This window comes from Onychostoma macrolepis, chromosome 17 (assembly GCF_012432095.1).
Source record: "Onychostoma macrolepis isolate SWU-2019 chromosome 17, ASM1243209v1, whole genome shotgun sequence".
Taxonomy (NCBI): Eukaryota; Metazoa; Chordata; class Actinopteri; order Cypriniformes; family Cyprinidae; genus Onychostoma; species Onychostoma macrolepis.
Genome location: NC_081171.1, coordinates 9,271,898 through 9,292,788, shown reverse-complemented (window position 1 = coordinate 9,292,788; position 20,891 = coordinate 9,271,898). Strand labels below are relative to the sequence as shown.

At 37.5% G+C, this 20,891-nt stretch overlaps 1 protein-coding gene across 1 annotated transcript in view; it reads right to left on the bottom strand.

The window, feature by feature from the left end:
• ccdc85ca (coiled-coil domain containing 85C, a) overlaps positions 1-19,267 on the bottom strand; it is a 42,452-nt gene extending 23,185 nt beyond the window's left edge. Inside the window, exon 1 of the mRNA XM_058749301.1 lies at positions 18,243-19,267. Within this exon, the coding sequence (XP_058605284.1) occupies positions 18,243-18,948 (706 nt within the window). The 5' untranslated portion in view covers positions 18,949-19,267. The remainder of the gene's footprint in view (positions 1-18,242) is intronic.
• Positions 19,268-20,891: the final 1,624 nt, after the last annotated feature.

The window sequence follows — 20,891 nt, the reverse complement described above, 5'->3', positions numbered from 1 at the left end:
TCAGCAGTGCCACAAACTGATCACCTCCATGCCATGCCGAATTGAGGCAATAATTAAAGCAAAAGGAGCCCCTACCAAGTATTGAGTACATATACAGTAAATGAACATATTTTCCAGAAGGCCAACAATTCACTAAAAATGTTTTTTTTTTTTTTATTGGTCTTATGAAGTATTCTAATTTGTTGAGATAAATGTGAGCCAAAATCATCACAATTAAAAGAACCAAAGACTTAAACTACTTCAGTCTGCGTGCATTGAATTTATTTAATAAAGAGTTTCACAATTTGAGTTGAATTACTAAAATAAACTTTTCCACGACATTCTAATTTATTGAGATGCACCTGTAGACAGTTAATTCCTCTCACGCAGGCGCAGAACGCACATGTTAGTTTGCTGTCGGCTGTAGTCTGTGCGGTGTGTTCGAGCCCAGCTTTTTGGTCCCACTCTGCCGACGCGAGGTGACAACACCATCGGATTTCATCACGGCTAGTTCTTTGAAGTCGGCTTGGTGTGTCCCGGCTTTTAACCTTTATCCATAATTTCCTGTTCTCTCTCAACTATAAAATCAATAAAAGTGACAAAAACAGTCACAGCTGTGGCTCAGGAATAGGAACCCAGGTTCAAGTCAAACCTAGGTCACACTCCCTGTCTACACTCTACCTTCCTATCAAAATATGTCAAAAAGTCCAAAAAAAAAAAATCTAGATAACTGTCCAAAAACAGTTGGATACTGTAGTAACCTCCATTTTGCAGGTTGGCCCAAACTCTCACCCTATCCATTTGGTAGAAGCCAATACATTCTCACAAGAGTTTCCACAGAATGAATGTTACCATATAGCCATAACTGGCAATAAGGCCAAGAAACAGAAAAAAAGAAGGAAAAAACAGCATATGTTCTTTACAGGTTGGACAAACATTAGCATGCAATGACCGAATGGACCTCAGAGACGAATAACTCTGAAGACTTTGATCTCCGGCACACATTGGTTACATAACGTACGTAATCTTAGTCTTGTGATGTCTGGAAACACTGAAGATATTACAGTAGGGGTGTGGACGAGACATTTTCAGTGCCAACTTTTGCCGTTCTTGATTTGCACACCGCCACCCAGGCAGGTTGACTGCTGGAATCAATAAAAAGCTCATTAGCTTTTCCAGTTGACCCCACATTCGACTCATACATAAAGTAACACTCTACAAAAACAACTGTACACCCCTCCCACCATCCATGGGTGTACAAGTCCCCGAGCAGCACGGGGAAATAAGCTTTGGTAGGACGGAGGCCCAGGAATGATTTCAATTACTGCAAGATGTGGAAGTGGGGCTAGCCAAACAGTGAGGCATTGTTCCACACCGCTGTGGTCCGTCTCGCTGGTGTTAAGCATTTCCCCATGAAACCTGAAGCGGGTTGATATTCAAAGGGGTCTGGATACAGTTCACCCCGCAACCAGAACATCGATCCCCTCTAGCAAGAGTTACAGGAACTAAATACGTTTCTCAGGTAACAATTGCTACAAAGTTTCTCATAATAATGTTAAGCATGGAAAATACTAAATTATCCATATGAGAGATGATTTGACAGAATTATGAAGATGAAAATCATCAAATTTTCTATCATCAAAATGTGAAAACAGAAAAGCTAAATATTTACACACTAAAGTTACACTTAACAAATGTAATTTGTTAATTAAATCACACTATTTAAAATATGAAGCCAAAAATGTGTTGACACTGTTCTGAAAAGTATTTTGAGTAATAATTTATAGAAATATAAAATTTATAGAAATATAAAATTATTTTTAAAATTGATTTTTATAACTCAAAACTTAACAAATTAAAACAGGCAAAACAAAATTTTAATTTTAACTTGACGATACAAGGCATAAAATCTAAAAACAAACAAACAAAAAAGGAAATAAAATCAAAGCTGAGAAAATCAAAAATAATTTATATAAATATAAAATAAAAATATATAAATATAAAATTAAATATTTAAAAATATATATAATATATATATATATAATATATAAAATATCATACATATATAAAATATCTACTATTATATATATATTTATTTATTTATATACACTGTAAAAAAAAAAAAAAAAAAAAAAAAGAAGTTGAGCCAACTTAAAATTTTAAGGCAACCAGCTTCAGCAGATTTTTGAGTTTGCTCAACTTATTTTTGTGGGAGATTCTCACATTTTTGTTGTATAAACTTAAAACGACAAGTTGAGAAAACTAAAAAATCTGCTGAAGCTGGTTACCTTAAAATTTTAAGTTGGCTCAACTTTTTTTTTTTTACAGTGTATATATTATATTTTATATATAATGTCTGAATATGACTGCATATGCAATGACATTCAGGTATTTTAAAGTGTGATTTGCAGGTAAGTGTACAAATACTTTTGGTAGCTGCCGTGTGTTCCCTAAAATGACAATCTGACAGTTTGCAGACATCTTGGAATCAGTTACATAAAATAATCTTGCTATCTCATGTTCCCTACAGTGACTATAGATAAGAGTTCAGCATTATTCAGAGATACAGTGTTCCAGCAGGTCCTATAAACTACTGATGACTCATGTCCGCTCCATCAGAAATTATCCAACCATAAATGACACAAGATTCTGCAAAAACACTATTCAAAGGGCTCATAATAGAAAATATAACCTTTCTTTCGCCAATGAGACCGACCAAATTACAGCAAAGTCAAGACCGACTCACTCTTCAGAGCAATTGCCAATGACAAGTATAGAATTAAACAGTCTGCTTCCTGTAAAACAACCTTGGCCGATAGGCAGGAAGCTCTGGCGCAGGTATCCAGTTCAGATTGCGCAAGCTCAGCAGGGAGTGCAGCTCACACATTAACAATCATGAGATGTGCTGATTTCACTCATTAACTGTGTTATGAAACAGGCTCCTGTCCTGGCCCTGTGGGCACGTCTGCAGCAATGCTGTCGGGGCAAATGCAGAGACTCTTCTGACGTGAGCTGCAATGACAGCGATGAAACTACAGGGCATTAAATGCACAGTGGAGACATGTCCAGACTAATACTAATGTCAAAGCACATCGTATCACTCACTCACTGACAAATATTATGTAAGTTTTCATACAGACTGTCATCTTCCTAGACGCTAAAATAATATGCGCTCTGTTCCAAAGCTGCCTACAGAGGCATTACAGCTGTAATACTTTTTTGGCGAATTCTGAAGCAGCATCACATATACAGTATATACACTCCAGAGAATCCCAGAATGCATTGAGACAAGCAGAAAAAAACCCCAAAAAACATCCAAGATGGCAGTCAAAGTAGGAAAAATTTATAATATTAATGTAATAATATTGTCAAAAGTGGTCAGTAAGATTTTTTTAAATCTATTTATTTATTTAGAAATGCTACTTTTATTCAGCAAGGGCAATAAATACATGTCTAATGTTACAAAAGATTTATATTTCAAATAAACGCTGTTGTTTTGAACTTTGGATTTTGGATATATATATATATATATATATATATATATATATATGGTTTCCACAAAAACATTAAGCAACACAACTGTTAATTGATAACATTAATAATAAGAAATGTTTCTTAAACACCAAATCAGCATGTTAGAATGATTTCTGAAGGATCTCGTGATATTGAAGACTGGAGTAATGGCTGCTCAAAATTCAGCTATCTATTACAGAAACAATTTATATTTTTAATTAAATCAAAACAGATAGCAGATATTTTAAATGGTAATAATAACTTACAATATTACTATTTTTTACTATATTTTTGATAAAATAAATGCAGCATTGATGAACATAAGAGGCCTCCTTTAAAAACATTTAAAGAAATTACACCGACCCCACATTTTTGAACAGTAGTATTTTTATATATATAGTTTATCTATAAAATAAAAACATCAATAAAAATTATGTTTTACTCAGTGTTTTGGTGTGCTGTGTAATTTTACACTTACAATTTAGCATTGTCACAGCATTTGCTTAGCAACATTGTAATATTAGCTCCTACTGGATCAATTGTCAGATTCACGTTAGGACCACTATTTATACTGTAAGGTTTCATTCTGGTTAGTGAGCTGCCTTGCTCTCTATGGCCTATCTAGGAACAGTGCCGAAGTGTTCTTCCTTGTACAGTTCCCAAAGAGTAGATTTTAAATGCGTATCTGAGATGTCACTGAAGATTTCAGGTTGCATATCACTATCAAGACAATTCCAGGAAGAAGGAAATAACAGTTGGGAAAGGTAAACAACAAAACTGTCTTTTTCATCTAAAGCCATTGTGATTCATTCAAACGTCTTCATTCACATAAACCGTCTTCAAAACAATAGCTCTATGTCAAGCCACAAATATAAAAATACCATTCTGACAATGACATATCATGCTGAAGGAAACACCAGAAGGCTTCATGTGCTACAGAGCGCAGCATGTGTCAGTGACGGAGTGTGTGCTTACATGACGCAGCCCACGGGCGTTTCTGAATGTCAACAAATGCTTTTCCTGTATCCTCAATGGGGTCCACAGCCTAAACAGCCAGAGGCAGAGAAAAGACGGGAAAGAAAAGAGAGAAGGAGACAGACTGAGGAAGAACGGGGAGGGAAAGAGAGGAAGAGTGTGCATGTGCCCTTGTGCACGCAGCCTCGTGCAGAAACGCCACTGTCACTATCAATCTCTGTCTGCGGCGCTAGAGCAGGGGTGTAATAAGGCAGCAAGGACGTGAGTCAGTCGTGCCCCCCTGCCACTTACACAAACATCATGCACGCTGCCTTGGCAACCACAACACGACCCCCATAAGCAAGACACATCCCACGATGTTCAGTTGAGACCCAGAATGCAGCAGTGCCACACGACGGCTCACGCATTCTTAATGAACGAGTACAAGTAGCCTACATTCACTCTCAGAAAAAAAGTACAAACGTACCCTGTCAAACGGTACACCTTTGTACCATATTTACCCCTAAAATGTGCACATATTAGTACCTAAATGATACATATTAATATCTTCTGAATCTTCCTGTGCCTGTTGAGGTCCATTTGAACAAACTGCTGGCCCTAAATATTTGTTTTAAAAATTGTGCAACAAATTATACCGCAAATCATGAAGAACATGAACACACCAATAATGGGGTACATCTATTCTCTTCTTAAACATTCTCATGTTGTTTCACACCTGTATGCAGTTTAATTTTTCCATTATACACAAAAAGTGACATTTAATGAATATTGTGTAGCTATTTTCCATACAAAAACAGTTCTTGAGCTATTTAAGCTCCAAAAAGGACCAAAAACATAATAAAAGTCTAACGCCATATGATAGTTTGTTTGAAACAAACTACACATTAAAGTCACCATTCTCTCCAAGTGCCTTTATGGTGCGCTTTCTTTCTTTTTTTTCTTTTTTTTTTTTTGGTTATTTGGGAAAAACTGTATTAAGCAGTTTAAATATTTTCCTTTTGCATTCCCCAGAAAAAAAACAACAGCATATGAGTGAGTAAATAATGACAAAATTTTCATATTTGAATGTATTATTTTATAGGCCTGCATGATCCCACTGTTAGAAAATGCAAATCAATCTCCACAGTCCATTAAGAAAGCAGCTGAATAACAGCCAGCAACACAGTTAAGGCAAGAAACAATAATAAAAACAGCTTTTTAAAGATTCCTTTGCTGTTTGGCCCTGTGCTGCGGAACAACCCACTGCTGAGTGTCTAATTAATGAGTTTCACTCTGTCGGGGTGCAGAATTCACTTTAAATGCAGTTACTAAGTCATTTTGGATGGACTATAGCCATTTTGCCGACTGTGTTTTTTCAAGCAGGCTCTGAAAGCTGTAATCATCTTAGAGCAGAAATCTGTAGATTAGCAGAGGGGCATATGCTCGCTCTCCCACTACATTTCCCCCTGTCTGCTCTATTGCCCTCTATCCATTTTGAACTCGATGTTTGTCTTTTTAAAGAGGTGTAAATTGCCCAGGGGTGATCTGTTTGATTTACTGAACTCATAAGAGTGAATCACGCTGTGTGTTCTCTCGGTGAAGAATGATTGCTCAGTGTCTGTTTACTGCCAGGTAATTGTCACCATGAGTTTTGCCGGTGACGCTGGAAAATACACAGCAATAAATGTGCCCACGGCAATGTCACATTGTGGGCTTATCTGGTCATATGGTTATTTTATCGCTTATCTACCGGCTTTAAAATGACACTGGGGAGTAAAGCACTTAATGACGGTGAAGGAAAAGCAGAGCATGTCTCCAGACAGCACTCTGGGGAAGAGCCATCAGAGGATCTGCTGACACCTCACTTGCCATGACTGTGAATGGAGAAGATCACAACTGTCATGCTCAGAATGCAATCCTAATGCATTGCTTACTAGTGGTTTTAAAAATAGAATGTGAAACAGTAGTTTGCAACAATAAACATTTTCCTGCATTGTCACAAGAGACAGATGGATAATTGGTTTAACGGAAATTTTGAAAAAGATATTCACATTTTCTACTTAACAGTTCTTTAAAATGCTAAAGTATATGCTAACAAACATATACATAAACATAAAACAGTAGTTTCAATAAAAAAAATATATTTTAAAATGTATTCATTCGTCTCTCTGAAAACTGAAAGTCAAATTTAACAACATTGTGTGGAATATGGGATGCACATTTTGGCATGTGCAGTTTGTCATGCAGGTTTTCTATGCATACAGAATTTGCACACTCTGCACATACAGTACTGCATTCCTTAAGGAGTTTGTGAGGTAGTACATCAACTTTCTGCTTACAGTAACCAATGCATAGCTCTCATTTGTCTTGTCCATCATCACACAAAGGAAATGGTATACAAAGGTAAAGATAAAGGAACCCATTTGTTTGCATATATAGCTATGCAATATGGAAGGTGTGCATTTAAGGAACTATGCAACTGTTTTGTTTGCTTGCCTCCAAATCAATGACTTAATGACAAATAACCCCCTATTATCTACTACATCTGTCTGGAGGTATTACACGTGACAAAAGAACAAACTTACTACAGACTGAAATGACTGAACACACACCCTCTGAAAATATGCAGACATGAGCAAAGTCAGCCCAACTAACAGTGATTTGACGAATCTCTGTTCTGTTTCTACTCTGCAGTGCAGAGGAAAAAAAAGAAACAGAAATTAGAGAGAAAATGATCTCGCAAATACATTATTATAGACTAAAAAAACGGGTGCAACAAACAACAGAAAAAACTGGAATAACAACACATTCCAGAATGAAAATACTTAAAAAAATCGAAATGAAAATGATCCGAGTACATTTCTTCAGAATTCACGGGGCATTTCGTCAACATTAAAAGTCAACACAGGGGTTTGGGGTCTCCCAGCTTGCTGCAGACTTGGCTTGATTCAAAAATAGAGCAGAGAATAAGCGGGTGGCGGAGCACAGCTCCGAGAAACGTGTGGGGAAGATAGACGGCATACCAAGGTATTGATAAGAATGTATCCTAGCAACAAGCCCCACTGTTTGACTAAAGGGCCTGCCAGTGCTTTAGTTTTACACCTCCAGCCTCTGCCAAATGAGCTTTCTCTTTCCTTCTTTCACTCTCTCTCTGCTTTTCTCAGCGCACACACATGCATTCAGCATGCATAGACTGCAGTGCAACTCCAGTACCGAAGAGGAAACAGCATTATTCCAGTATTTTCTTATTCAAATATTCTTTTACCCGCAAACTCAGTTTTGTACGAGATCTATATGCAGTGCAAATGACTCACTGTTTGATTGCAACTCTTATCCTGAGTAAGCACATGATTATTGGGCAAACAGATCCACCCATAATAAAGGAGGAATCTCAAAACACCATTACATATCACATGATATGGATTTTATTCCTCTACTTGTATGCCATTAAGCATTTATTGGAAGTAGGGTGTGTGTTTTAAAACTCCCTAAATAGTTAAGGGAATAATTTGAGAGAAGATGTTTAAAGGAATAGCTCCCAAAAAATGAAATTTGCTGAAAATGTATTCACTCTCAGGCAACCCAAAATGTACATGAGTTTGTTTCTTCATCAGAGCAGATTTTAGCATTACATAACTTGCTCACCAATGGATCCTCCTCAGTAAATGGGTGCCATCAAAATGAGAGTTCAAACAGGTGATAAGAACACCACAATAATTCACAAGTAATCCACATGACTGCAGTCCAACAATTAACGTCTTGTGATGCAAAAAATAAATAAATAATAATAATAACAATATAAAATAATATTGCATTCTCCAGTGAAAAGTTGTCTCATCTGAATCAGGAGACAAATATACAAAGATCAAGTACTGTTTACAAGCAAAAACAGTCCAAAACAGTTCTGGTTATGGAATTATGGATTATTATTATGGATTATGGAAGTAATTTGGCCAGATGCAATGGTTTGAAGTTTAAAAAATGGATTCTTATAAACACGTCACTTTTCGCTGCACAAGACATTAATAAATGGACTGGAGTCGTGTGGATTATTGTGAAGATTTTATCAGCTGTTTGAACTCTCATTCTGACGGCACCCATTCACTACAGAGGATGCATTGGCGGGTGGCTAATGTAATGCTAAATTTCTCCAAACCTGTTCTCATGAAGAAACAAACTTATAAACATACTGGATGGCATGAGGGTGAAAAAATATTGAGCATTTTTTCCTTTTTTTGTGTGAACTACTGAACCTACTGCACATTATAGAGGCAAGAGTGACCTGTTTATGTATACTACATCTACTACAACAAAAACTGGCATAACAAAGACAAGTATGTCATACAGGCAATGCATACATGTGCTATTTTCTCTCCCATGTCTAAAGTTTCCCCCTGAAGGTGTTGATCTGTAATTCAATCTGGCATGTGAGAAATTACAGTTTCTTAACCGATGGAGGAACTTTAAAAAAACTCATGCTATTTTAACTCTGTTGTACCATGTTCAGTCATGGAAATCAACATTTGTTAAAGCTTCCTCAAGGACAGGTGTGCTGAAGACAGTGATTTCCAAATACACTTCACCTGGCAAACTACAAAGACATCTCACAAGACAGATCTGACAGTTTGAGGGCACCGAAAAAACCCAGTCTTTCAAAGAGTACATTTAGTGGGTTTTTCAAGCTACACTGCATGTATAACAGTGCTTTCTAACTCCCAACCCTAACAATTAAACTTCAGCGTGCAACTCGTTCAATCAAAGAAAGCTCAAATAGTATGGCTTATCTCAAGCAGCACTCAAACTTTCTTCAAAAAAGGTTAAAATGTAGTTTCTGGAACAATGTTTACACTATGAAGTGCAAGTAGTACCACAAATGCAGTGCTAAGGACAAGTGCATGACTCACAAAATCCAGATAATCAAGTATTGAGTACTGATTCGCTTCACTTGTCGCACAACAATGGCACATTAAACCAATCTGACAAATCATGAACATGCCATTGAAATATCTTCTAGAGCAAATACTCTGATAACACTGATGTCACCCGACTTCATGTTCTCACAAGTTTGTCTTTACAGAAGAGCGGAAGGAAAGATTACACTGTATTTCTAAGGTCTTCCCTCAGAGAGGGTTGAGAATCAGTTTAGATAGTTGACCGCAAGCATTTCAATGGAATAAAAAATAAAGTAGAAAAAGGGCAGGAAGTAAAGAACAGGAAACAGAGATGCTCCAGAACTAGGAGACGCTCTCATGCCTGAGCAGAATGACGTTATGGCTCTATTCACTTGTGGTCTTTGAAGGACTCTTTACCCTTTGTGCGCTGAACAATACTGTCGGACAGATGGCTCAAGCGAACCGAGGACGTACAACCTCACACCCCCTCTAGACAGAGGCAGGGGTCCGCCAGCCCCATTCCCCCTGTGTCTAGAGTGGAGGGACAGCATAGAAGGACAATAGTGACAAAGATCCATCCAAACACCTCCAGAGTGGTTCAAAACCGGTGATGTGATCTGCAAAATTGTCTGGATATCAACTGTGATTAGCAAAGAAAAGGCAACAGATTTTGATATTAAAACAAGCACGAAAAAAAAATTTGTGTAGAAAGAAGCTTATTTCAATAAATTAAATTAAACATCCGCTTTTCTGCACAAACAAATTTGTTATTGAATGTCAAAAATGAATGAAGCATAAATAATAATACTGCAACCCTATATTCTACAATGAGAGACAGCATATGTGTGTGGTGGAAGAAAACTCCACATAAGTCACTGGTATATCAAATTATTGGAAAACCATCATCCAAAGAAAAATAATTCAGCAATAAAAGACTCATCCGACCGGAATCATGCATGCTTGGCTAGTTTCCTCCAGAGGTAGCATGCCAAGACAAGGAACCTGAGTCAACAAGATCTGTGCAATGGAGCTGAAATCTGACCTTCCCTTTGACATCAACGAGTACTTTAGGACCCAGCACTCTGGAAAACACTGACCCATTTCAGAGCTGGCATGGAAAAGTGGTCCCATTAAAGGAACATCAATTCACATATGCATTCTAAGCTATTACAGAGAAAGACAAGCACTTGAAATAGTACTTATACCATACTTTCCATTTGAAATTTGGCTGTCACTGTGTGTTTGCAAAAGCGAAAACGCAAAAAGTAATGCAAGATTTATGCGTTTGGATTATGTCACATTTTATGCGGCCACATATGGAAAACGTAATTGAAAATATAATTTGCAATTCCTTTTAAAAATTGTCTGGAATATCCTTCCATAAAGTCAGAGATAATAAATCAATTGATAAAATGATTAAGTAGCTAAAATAAAGGTGCGTTCACGCCATATCGTTATAACCGTAATTACGAGATACCAACTTGTAAAAAGCGTTCACGTCCTCGTAGAACTCGTAATTTCAATTTGTGAACTGGGAGCTTTCTGAAAGCTACGGCTTGTACCACGTGGCTGCTGCATCTCACGCGGAACCAAAGAAAATGCCGGCGAAAATAGATGCATTATACTGTAGATACTATAATGTACTATAATAAAAAAACATATTATGTAGGTGTTCATAATGTTATTATTTTGTTGTTGTTGTCAACATTCTTTCACGCGGTTCATTTTGTTGACTGTCGCTATAGAAATTGATAATCCCCAGTCCAAGGATGTAAACAGCACCGAGTTGAACATCACGTTATCATCTCGGAATTACGGTAATTACAAAATAAGGCATCATTACCGTTTTCTGAAAATGAAATGCTATCTAAACGCTGGTAGGAAATTCTGAATTAAATCAATATTAATATATTCTATCGACAGGCATAATTTTTTTTAAATTTTCTTCAGGTGTATACAAATAAGAGTAGGCCTAAGCCTAATGGTGGGTAGAAATAAATCAGTATTAACTTAATATAAACTATTTTTCCAGAAAATAATTTATATTCAATTATTATTTTTCACAGTATAAATTTGTGTTTCTGCATGAAAATATATAGCTACCTTAATATTTTAGAAAGGAGATCGTCATATTTTGTGGGTCAACTGCATCAAAAAGTTTGAAAATAACCCATTTCACAAATGGACAGTTAACCCAAAACTTTAACTTCAGTAATCATCTATTCATCTATTCTATTCATCTATCTTCCTGGATATATGGGCAAGTAGATGATTGCCACATTTTCATCAACTATCCCTCTAAATCCAATAAATATGAGAAAACAGCCCCCAAAATCCTCAACAAACATCACATGCTGATTGCATTCCCTTCATGTGGTCCAGAAACCCAAATATACTTCCTCTCAGTCATCTCACCCCAGGTGCCCTCCAGTCTCGTGACCCACTATATCTCTGAATACAAACAGTGCTGCCCCCATCTAGCTCCACAGGATCAATCAACCAGCTGATAATTACTGTTGCTATGGAACTCACCACCTACCCAGTGCTGCCACCCGCCCCGTGACCCCCTTTCCATCTACTGCCTTCATATTTTCCGCAGGGTAAAAGAGAGGAGGGGACAGGAAAGTGAGGGAGAGCAGAAAAGAAAGAACTGAGGTAGAATGTTATACAAAACAAAACCAGGTTTTTTCGTATGGCTGGTTAATTAATTCAATCTGGACGTTCTTCGGCTTCAGTGGGCAGAAATGTGTAAATGTATTTATTCAGTGGTGACTTCATTACCTTACATCTGTTCAGCTCTCTGACAGGGTTAACCAGTTCACTGACCACAGCTGACGGTATTTCTTCTTTCTGAGCATCCAGAGTACAAGAGAATTTAACAGTTAAACGTTGATCCCCCACCCCTTCAGCAGTATTCACTCAGTAACAATGTGAAACTTCCACTATTGTTGTCATGGAATGTAGAAACTCTGGACAGCCAACTTTTTAAATACAAACAAGTGGCGATATGTCAGAAAAGAAAATTCATTTGGGATGCTTCATTTTTGTACTACAAAGCATCTATAGGATGGGCACAATAGCTGAACCTTCAAAAACATTATGGTAAAACAACAACTAAAATCATAATTAAAGATTTAGTTCTCTCAGATTTACATGTTTTAAACCATTTTTTTTTCTTCCATAGAATACAAAGATGTCCCAGACATTTTTTTCCATCTAATTCTTACAAAGCCATATGACAGCTTTGAGTGAGAAACAGAATGAAATGTAAATGGTTATTCAGTGCAGTATTATATACACATATATTGTTTTGTGTGTTTGTCAATTTTATTAGTTCTTATATGCTTTATATGCTTTACACCAACATTATGTTAACGACACTGAATAATAATTCGTTCTCGTGTATCCCATGACCTTAATGACGTCAAGTCCACCACAATGCACTTTTGCACACCATGTTTGAATGTACAAAAACTATTGTAGAATGACAGTGAAACCTACATTTTTCTATTAAGGGCAAATTCTGTATACATCAACAGACTTCTGACATCTCTTAACTAAAATTCATTCTGAATTCTGAATTTCATTCTGAGCATACGGCCCTTTCCAGGAACAACCAAGTCAGCTTTAACAATTGCTTAAGACTGGAATGCCACAGGAAGTTAGGCGTGATTACGTTCATTAACTTGTGAATCTGATTAAGAAGTTTATGGAGAGGATTCTCCACACGTAAAGATTATCAATGAGGTACTGTGAGAGAAAACAAGGCTCTTTTTCACATTTCCCACATCCTCCAAATTCACACTTAGACACGGTTAAGGCTTTTTAATCATTATCATAACAACACAAATCAGAGCTATAAACCCATCTAGACGATAAACACAAATCACATCACACCAGTGACCGCAAAACCACAACACTGTATACAAAGCTGAGGGACTGGCTTACTAAAAATACTTATTTACTAGTGCCTTAGTATGTAAATCACATTATTTCTTTAAAACACAGCACTAAACACCATCTTCCCCTCAGCCATAATCATCGCAAGCACTTCAGAGATGCTGGTCCCAGGAGACCATTTTGTAAATGTCAGCGGACTAAAGTGGGACAGCCCAATTACAAGCCCGTTTAAAGCTTGCTTTGGCAAAACCACCTCACAGGGACTCGCATGCTTCATAAGATTATTATTTTCTTTATGAGACAAAGACAAGCGGCAGGGAACAAGCAATAACACGGTAAACTTCAGATTCAGCAGAACCAAAGACCCCCTCCGACAAGCCTGAGCAGTTGGGGAGGAGCTCTCCATCGCTGTTTGTTTTTAAAAGAACAATGTCTTGCATCAACAGCTCAAGACGTCCTCAACCAGGATGCACATTTGCAGAGTCACTTGACTTGCCACTGTGTCTGATGCAAAAAAACACCTTTTAACTAGTATTGCTTTGAACACTACTGTTTGGTTACCACCTGAAAGCATGAATAAACAAGAACCGACATGGGGAATTAAAAGGTGCAGCCGTGTAATCCAGTATCTGGCATTCCCAGGAGAACAATTGAATTATCTCACAGATTACCTGAGGGAATTCATGAGTTCCCATCATTGGTAAAGAACGGTGAGCTATCCAGGTAACTGAAATGTCAATGAATACTAAGACAATCATTCTAAATCCAATTCGAGTTCAATCAAACACAAGAAACCCAGGGCCTTTTTTCAAAGGGGTGACCTCTAAACTGAAAGCTTCATTCGTAAATTGGGATCTGTTTTATGACAAGCCAGACATCTGTACCTTTGAGTGGCGCAGAAGGGCTCTAAAGGCCTGATGGAGGGTTTTGAATGGGGGCAACTGAAGGCCTTTTCACTCCAGCCGTGGGAAGAGTCAGGGAGGAGTGTTATCTGAACTCTGAAACTGAATCTCGACCCCAGCCACTAAACCTTCAGTCCATTGGTGGCTTGCTGGGGGGCCAGAGGCTTTTCAATGCAGGACAGAACCACTTTTACCCCTCAAAGAGACAGATACATGACCTCAAAGTCAGGTCTCAGGATGGTGTAACCATAAAATGATTGTAAAAATGTAATATTACACTTAAAGAGACAGTTCAACCAAAAGTAAAAATTCTGGCATCATTTACTTACCATTATATTTCTCCAAACCGGTATGACTTCCTTTGCATTAAACATACCAGAAGATATTTTGAGAAATGTCTCAGTTTTTCCCCAATGGAAGTCAATGGAAACCAAAACTGTTTGGTTACCAACATTCTTCAAAATACCTTCTTTTGTGTTCCACAGAGGAAAGTTGGGTGAACAGATATTGCACAAAAAAAAAAGGTGGAAAACATTTCTTTTAAAGAGAAAAACATACATCTTTTGATACTATGCAGTAAAGAAGTTTCACACAGGTTTTCTGTTTTGATGCAAGTCACGTAGGAAAGGATAGGAATTATTCAAGTTCTGTCTATGTGGTATGGGGAGCAGGAATGTTCTTCTGGTTGGTTGGCAGTCCAAGTTGGTTGTTTTGAGTTTTGTAAACAAGGAGAGACGCAACCTGTGGCTCAGATTAACTCATCGGGGGGTGAAGCCTGGGAAAGAGAATGCCAGCCAGCCTAATCTCCCTCCATGACTGAACACAAGCTTAAATACAACGCTACTGAGAATGCACTGCAGTTCCCCATATTACAAAGGAATACAGGTTTTCAACATTTCTAATGAAGGAGTGGATTGCAGATCTGCAATGGCCTTCATAATAATATTAATTATAATATTTATTGAATAATTATTAAGCAAAGTTACATTTATGCATGTTAGAGAATACGCTGAATATGGTTTTAGTCTGCCTTTTTACTCTCTAAGAAGCTGCTCTCGTTGTGTGTGTGACCATGCCCAATAGGTTTAGGGCCGAGACAACCTTGAAGTAAGAGAAGTGTTTCTCTGCGTATGTGTGTTAGTATCTGTCTGAACAGGGAGAAGCTCAGAGAGTCCCAGGACAAAAGTTCAACTGCCATTGTCCAGCGTATCAGATATACGTCTTTGGATAGACGTATTGCATCTGACCTCTGATCACTTGTCACCAAAATAGTTGTCAGAAGATATGTTTCAAGCTTGCGTCCATATGTGGAAATTGTCTAAGTTTATCTAGATTTTAGAACCAATCAGAATTTTGCTGACTTATGCATTGACGCAATTAGCAATCTCTGTCAGGGTATAATTGTTGGTGTTTTTGAATTGTAAAGCAGAGCGACCTACGAACTCCATCACGAGTATCACGATGAAACTGCAAACTATTTTCTTCAGTAATTTTTCTTTAATTAATCGCATCTCTGGCTCTTTGTTCATCATACCTGGTACTTGGGTTTTAACTGTAAATTCCCCTACACTAAACATTTTCAAAAGAAAATTAAATTCTGCTTGCCTATGCACTTGCCAACATGATGCAGGTTGTTGCTATGTGGTTGCTGTTTTCTGAGCAGTTTTAAAGCTTACAAAAACACTAATTATTAATTTATGGAATGTACGTGCAATAATAAATCAATCAATATGGCAATTCAAATCATATTGAAAAGCAAGTCACTTTTCATGATTGAGACATAACAGAGGCTATATATAGAAAATGTATTCATTCTTATGGAAGACTGATTTTCACATACAATTGCAAATCATATTATGAGATAAACAGTCAAATATTTTTTACTCTGAAGTGGAAACAGGCTTCCATAAATTCTCAAGTAAACCACGTACTAACACTAGACAGATTAGCCTTTTTTGATTTTGAAAAAAAAATTCAAGTCAAGTCAAGTCCCCATTATTTATATAGCACTTTTTACAGTGCAGATTGTGTCAGAGCAGCTTTACAGTATTAATAAAGACTTAATGACTTGTGCTCCATACACGTCACTGACAGCATGTTTGCTATGGCATGTCATGATGGAAGAAAGGTTGGGGTGGAGTTGTAGCTCCGCAGACAAACTAAAGATCACTGAATAATCAGATGAAAGCAGCCTGGCAGGCGTTGGTCAGATGACGGGCATCTGAAGACAAGTGCAAGCAAAGGTCTCTGTATAACAGTATATGAAAGTTTCAAATAAATACCAGAAGCAAGAAACCCAATGTTCTTTAACACTGAATAATAAAAAATATCAAATTTATATACTTTTAAAAACCATTTGGAATATCTACTCACATCAAAAACACTTTTGAGAATGTCTAAAACACCAGAAAAAAAGCATTCTTATCAATGCCAGGCTCTTCCAGCTGACACTATCAGCAGTAAATAACAGACATTTCTCTGCTACAGCTACGTGCCGCACTAGAGGTAAGCTTGTCATCAATCTCCTGTCATGTGGCGGGAACAAGTTAAGAACCCTACTGTTAGACTTGAGTGAATCTTGCTGATGGAATAGACCTGGCCTGCTGAGTGAATGTGTCGAATGCGCACTTTTATTGCAATACATTCATGTTCTTAGCAGATGCACAGATTCTACTCTTCTTTTATACCATAAATATACAGGCAAGTTATGCACATGGCACATAGCTTCCACCTATCAGAGAGATTTTGAAACTTTGTATTAAATTGCATGGTAACATTCCTCATTAGTAAGCCATTTAAGATATAAACATCTGCTAAACTTGAAAATGATAAAAAATATCAAATGTCAATTTCCTCTGTGTACAACTCACTGAGAGGCTGAACAGGGGAAGGCGATATATAAGTAGCCGTGAATTAAAAGGAATAAACCAAGCTGCACTGGGACATGTGATTCAAAGGATAAAATTAAAACAATGTAACCAGTACAGGTAGCTATATGACCGTAAAGTCAAATGTGACGCTGTGATGTAAGATCATTTGGTATCAGTCCATGCAAATCAAAAGTAAACACACAAAGTACATGCGTAATAGCAGCTTCAGGCACTTGTGACAGATACACACCCTCTATAGCCTCACAGGTTATGGTTAGTGGCATTAAAGACAAAATAGAAAGTCAAAAACAGGAAGAAAAAATCTCTGTAATATCCTCTCCATGTATTTTTTCCACAAAAAAAGATGTATTATTTTAATTACAAACTACCGTTTGGGGTCAGAAATATTTTATTCACATGTATCATGGTTTACAAAAATACTAAGCAGCGCTGTTTTCAACATTGATAATAGTATTTCTTTAACACCAAATCAGCATATAGCCTAATGATTTCTGAAGGATAATGTTACACTGAAGACTAGAGAACTTACCGACTCCTCCAAATGATCATTAATTTACATAATTACATAATAACACAGAATGAAATGCCTGTTATGTGTATGAAGTATCGAGTATTGAATTATTGACAGAACTGACACAGTGCACCAACGTCACAAGGCCAAGAGAGTATTAAACCCATTAGACCTGACTTCATGGGCAGAAGCAATTAGTGTTGACCATGTGTTTTTTTTTTAATACTGTCACAAATGCAAAGAGAAGGAGCCACAACTGCCTGTATAATCAGTGTTTCCCTGGAAACCAATGGAAGTCTCAATCGCTGCATGTTACTCACTGGCATAAAACGGTGAGCATCCTTTTCTATATTTGGATGCCGATGCACTCAATAGCATAAAACTTTCAATGTTAAAAGGGCACCGGAAAAGTATTTTAGGCATGTTTTGTAAGTCATCTATCAAAAGTGATCACTATTGATAAGAGAGAGAAATTAAGAAAAGTAGATTTTGTTAAATTAGTCATGAAATATGAATGACTTTCATTATTTCAAATTCTTGATTTACAGAGTTTACGTTTTGTTTGTTTTTATTTCTTTTTTGTATTACTTTCAGGGGGAAAAAAACTTTCTTCATGCACAGGATCTGCTAAAAACACCATCATTTTGGAGAAATGTGGGATGCTTTCCACTAAACAATTAATCCAAGTGCCCAAACTCACCATTGAGCCCATTCGGTACGCTTCTGAGAAGATGGTTGGTTGATAGATCATCCATAGACCTCCTGATAGACATTATCTTTCCCTCTGAAGGTTTGTGAATATGGCTGTGGTGGTGATCAGGGCTTCCAGCACTGCCCGTGCTAGAGGTACTGCTCCCATCTCCAACATCCCTCACAGTAGCAGAACCTCCGTTCAGATTGGTCAGACTGGATTGGCTGTCTATGGAGCTCCTGGATCCGGCTCCATTCCTCTCATCATCTAACATGAGGATGATCTCCTTCAGCTCCACATTCTCTCTCATCACACTCTCCTGGTTGGTTTCTAGGTCTTTCAGTTTTTGCTGGAATATACCAACCTCCTTCCACATAACACTGGCAGTGTACCTGCCAAATCGCTGCCATTCCCTGGACAGCTTCTTCCCTTTCTGCCGATCATCATCCAAGAAACAGCACAGTTCTCTAAGCTCCTGGTTGTCTTCTTGCAGTTTCTGGTTGACCTCCTTCAAACTCCGTATTTCGTGGAGATGCACTTGTAATCTCCGGTTGACGTCCTTCATCATGTTCCCGTGTTCCACCATCAAGTTAATCTTTTCACTATCCACTTTCCGGAGTCTCCTAAGCAGCTCCTCTTTGCTACATTTAAGCAGTTCTTCATCCGATATCTTACTTAAATCATCCCTTGGGACGTCTATAATATTTTTTGCCATATTCCTGTTGTTAAAAGTGGTCTGACGCGAGATATCTGCTCACGATTTTTTAATCATTCCTTCGCGAAAACGTAACGAGCAATATTAAACTCATAATTAAAATTAATCCAGTTTTTTCGAAGAACGAAAGCCTAACTCTGCAACGAAAAAACTCCCGTAATTTACCCAGATCAGGAAACACTACGCCGCTTTAGATATAAATTCTCCTTCTGTCGTTATTTCAGATTTATTTCAGCAGGAATCTCCTCTTTCTGACCCTGTGCCCAGAGATGTGACTCTTCAGCCGCGCATCCAACCGCTGAGGCAGATGAATGGTGAGAAAATACGCCTGTAGTTGCGCTTCAGCTCAGCGTTCAGTGACGTCAGCGCCGCACGCGACGCTTTCGCTGCATTGCCCTGCTAATGCCACTACCTCTTCCTATAGGGGGCGTGTCACGACTACACCTTAAAACTGCTTTCAAATATCACGTATAAATGTGCATAAAATACTTTAAAAACTCTACTATGGGAAATATATTAAAATAGGAACATAACATTGGGATAACTATAAGACTGCACTAAAATAGTTTTTTTGATGCTTGGATGTTTCTGAAAATTGACAGATTGGCAGACATATGAAAGAATTGAATTGAATTAGGGCCCCTTGGCCTCTCAAACCACTAGGGGCCCTTGGCCCCTTGATGCATTCAATGTAAGATAATCACTAGGAAACTCCTGGATACTATTTTATTTGTCTAATGCAAGCCAAAACACATTTTCCAATTTTTATGCTAAACTGCCCATGTAGTTTAAAGTAAAATAAGGGCCCTGCCGCTAGGGGCAATATGGAATAGGGGGTCTCAAAAGACATTTGCCCAGGGGCTTTTCGGGACCCCTAATTGAGACACATTACTTTATCCAGATGATTACAAATAGTTAAATAACCTTAAAAGAATTGCACAACTATTCACCAGCAACGTCAATGACACATTGAGTGTAAAACTAATAATGTAGTGATATTTATGGCACTACCAAGTGCTTGATTGCACCACTTGAGATGTGTGAATGGCAAATGATAGGATTGAAATAAAGGGTTGATGTAACAGCCAATAGGGAATCAGTAATATTCTGCTTCCAAAAGCAGTTCATAATTTTCATGTGAATGTAGTTACAAAAATAGCCACCAAGCTTTCTGCTAGCATTCAAATGGGGTTTAATTTAGTTAATAATAACTTTCTGTTAACATTTTTTGACCTATTTTTAAACAATGAAGCATTATAGTAGGAACATTCCAGAGGATATTAAAGAATACAGCAACATCAGAAAATTGCCTATTCATATGTTAATACGTCCTGTGATGTGAATGAATGCAAAATTGAAATTTAAATATCAAATGGTCTGCAATCACTTAAGCCTTTAAAAAGCAGATCCCACTTAATCTGCGTCAGTAATGAACTTGGATTCTTGTGTGTACACATCGCCATCTTGTGGCTAAAATTACTCAGCGCTCACATCTGTAAAATATCAGGCGTTCATTAATCAGCTGGAATAGCATAAGAACTGCTGAGAGACTCTTACATAAACAACCATAACGGCTGGAACTGACCCAGAGACTGCAAAGAGCCTGCAGAAAAGATTCAAAATGAAAGCCTTTCAAAAACCTACACATTACAATTCTATGCAACAAATAAACTGTGGCCACCAACACATAATATCACCACCTATCTCTATTCTTTAGAAATGGGAATACTTGCTTACATACCCTGCTGAAAAAAACAATAGAACCCTGCCCAAAACACAACAGAAAATGTAATGGTTTTAATGGTTATAATGGGAATTGTATTGGTTTTAATGGAAACTACAATGGTGTCTACTGGTATGTGATGGATTCTATTGGTGGGATGTTAAATCCTATTGGAAAAATGCCCAAAAACACACTACAGAAAGGAATTTTGTAATGGTTT